Raw genomic sequence first — 3,307 nt, forward strand, 5'->3', positions numbered from 1 at the left:
AAACACCAAGGTTACAGTCGTATTTATTCAAAATCGAACTAACAGTCATCGAGTGTCCACTACATGTCAGCCCTTGTGCTACATCACACCCAAGACACAGTGGTAAACCCAAGAGGCACAATGGACCCTCATCTAATTACATTTGGGAAAACGCCCCTTCGAAGTGCTGTGGGGGCTGCATTAGTAGTGCCAAGCTTGAGTGCTCCTAGACTATTCAGAATGCTACTTATTGTCAGTATTACACCTACTATCTGAAAACATACTTTAATCTTTAAAGTCACTGTCCCAGAGAAAAGTGAATTGTCTGCTTTGAAAAGGCTCTTCCCAGGGCTCCCTTTATGTCTTGATTCCTCAGACTGTAAATAAAGGGGTTCAGCATGGGGGTCACCACAGTGTACATCACAGCCATGATAGTCTCCTTAACAGTAGAATTGTTAGCTGAAGGGCACAAGTAGAGGCCAATGATTGTCCCATAAAAGAGAGACACCACAGAGAGGTGGGAGCCACAGGTGGAGAAGGCCTTGCGGATACCCCTGGCAGAAGGGACCTTGAGGATGGAGGACACTATTCGAGCATAGGATAAAAAGATCAACAGAAATGGAACAATAATGACAAGCCCACCCAAGATAAAAATCACCATTTCATTTATCTGAATGTCAGAGCAGGCCAACTTTAGCAGAGCTGACATGTCACAGAAAAAGTGGGGGATCACATTATCAGCACAGAAAGACAGTTGAGCCATCAGCAAGGTGTGCAACAAAGAGATGAATATGGTCAGCACCCAGGACAGCACCACCAGGGACAGACAGAGCTTGGGGCTCATGATGGTGGTGTAGTGCAGGGGGAAGCAGATGGCCACATAGCGGTCATAGGCCATGGCCACAAGGAGGAAGCTCTCTAGGTCTGCAAAAAGCAGGAAGAAGTACATTTGGGTCAGGCATCCTGCATACGGGATGGATGGGACTTCACTCTGCATGTTCTGCAGCAATTTGGGCATTGTGACAGAGGAAAAGCAGAGGTCAGAGAAAGACAAATTGCTGAGAAACAAATACATGGGCGTGTGGAGGTGAGAGTCCAGTCGAATGAGGACAATGATGAGGAGGTTCCCAAGGATGGTGGTAAGATACATGGCCAGGAACAGAGCATAGAACAGGTCTCGCTGATCTGGTTCAATGGGCAGGCCCAGGAGGAGGAACTCTGAGATGACAGTTTGGTTTCCAATTTTCATGTTGTTTTTGTTTTACCTTTTTAAAAGTAATAATTTGTATGAAAGTATGAGCCTATATATACATATATATATACACACACACACACACACATACACACATACATGTATATAAATATTTCAGAACTTCCAAAAAGATATTTTTAATTAAATACTCATATGTCATAATAGTTAAGTTTAATACTTTATTTTAAATATTCCAAGTATATAAAGAAATATTTACATAAAGGAAAAGCACAAAAGCATATAAAGTAGTGAGTCAAATTAAATCATATTCCAGAATTCTGTAACATTGTTCAATAACAGAACCATGGGTAGGGTCAGATCAACATGATCTGAAAGTAGACTGGAAGTAATCTAAGTCTGTATGCCTCTCACTTAGGGATACAAATATTATATCAACCAGAAAACCAGTCACCATTCTTACCACTCAGGAATGATGCTGATGGTTATTAAGATGGTGCTGGTGGTGACAATGACAACGATGACGATGACTGATGACAGTAGTAATAAGACCATGGAAATATTTGCCAGAGCTTGCTCTTGCTGAGATAGAAGCTTAAGATGCATAGACTCATTTACTCTTCACAGCAACCCTATGAGATAGGTACTACTATCTCCATTTTTTAAGATAAAAATTAAGTAACTTGTCTAAAGTCCCACACCTATTAAGCAACAGACCTGGGACTTAAGTCCAACAGTCTAACTTCAGAGCATAACTTTTAACCAAGAGTGCTTCCAGGACTGGTTACACAATGCAAGTGAGCGTGTCTTATTGAAAGAAAGTCTCATGGATGAGAGCACAGATAGAATGAGCTCTGAGAGTAATGCATTCTGGGGGAGGAAATGGGAAATGTTTTTTATTCACACATCTGATCATTTAAAAGAGAGGTCTACAGTCAGCTTCAGAATATCTACAAATATCTATCTATATATCTATATCTATATCTATATCTATATCTATATCTATATCTATCTATCTATCTATATAAATAACAACCACTTCCTCCGGGTCATGTAATAGAGCAGGAGGGCAAGTGAAAGATCTCCCTTTGGTGCACAAAAACATCAGAAACCATGAAACATGTGGGGCAAATCAACCAACTCAAGGAGCGGGAAATAAAAGGGTCCTTGAACTCTCTCAATTTGTGAATATCTCAAAAATTATAGATAGAATAATTTTTGAGACATTAATCTTTGAAGGTTTTCTTTCCTTGCTTTTCACTTTCACTTTTCCCTTTCAGATGGGTAGTCAGCTCTATGTTCATTGCCTCAGGATAAAGATGCGGCAGGAAAGAAGAAATAGTCCACGGGTTTTCCCTGTTTTTATTTCCAAACCCAGAACCCGGGAATGAGGACAAAATTTGCTGGTAAAGAAAAAATGTCTTGGCCAGAACTGGAAGGTGAAGAGAATCTTTGCCCCAGCAAATGAAAAAGAGATTTCCTCAAGCTTGGGGGCAGAGGAAGGGTGGGAGAGAATGGTCAGTGGGTCCCAAGAAGAGGGTGGACCTGGCAGTGCCACTAGGAAAGCAGGAAGATAAGATACAAGTACTAATTCAGAGGAGAGGAAAACTTTTTTGTAAATACCGTATGTAATTTGTCAATAAATCTGATGATTCCATGAAATGGTTAATTTCAGAAAGGGGGAAAAAGCATAAATGACCAATATTTACTGAAGAAACCAGAGACCAGTATTGGGCTTCTCCTGTTGTTTCTCTGGATCCCTCAAGAGCCAGTGGACTGGCATTTGTCTTTTGTTTTTCACCCAGTCAGGCAATTAGAGCTACAGTCTTCTAAATAAGGAGTCATGAGCTCAAATCTCACTGCAGCTGCTTTATATAATATAACCTCTAGAGAGGACCCTCCATGAGGGCAAGGAATGTGTCTGTCTTGATCACTTGAGAGTCAAGTTTATCTGCTTAGCCAAAAGTCTGGTAAGGGTCTAGTCACCAATGCAAACACAGCAGTGAAATCTCCCAGTCTGACTCTCCCTGTAACATTTCCTCCTCCACAAGAATCCACCATTGGAGGTTGAAGAAGATGGTAGGCTAGGGAGCAGTGAGGAGCTAGAGAATCAAAGGG

At 41.2% G+C, this 3,307-nt stretch overlaps 1 protein-coding gene across 1 annotated transcript; it reads right to left on the minus strand.

The window, feature by feature from the left end:
• Window positions 1-277: 277 nt before the first annotated feature.
• On the minus strand, window positions 278-1,249 carry LOC105103683 (olfactory receptor-like protein DTMT). Its single transcript, XM_010997292.2, has one exon. The coding sequence runs from the start codon at window positions 1,226-1,228 to the stop codon at window positions 278-280; it is 951 nt and encodes a 316-aa protein (XP_010995594.1). The 5' UTR covers window positions 1,229-1,249.
• Between the last annotated feature and the right edge of the window lie 2,058 nt (window positions 1,250-3,307).

The sequence above is a fragment of the Camelus dromedarius genome, chromosome 16 (assembly GCF_036321535.1).
Source record: "Camelus dromedarius isolate mCamDro1 chromosome 16, mCamDro1.pat, whole genome shotgun sequence".
Lineage (NCBI taxonomy): Eukaryota > Metazoa > Chordata > Mammalia > Artiodactyla > Camelidae > Camelus > Camelus dromedarius.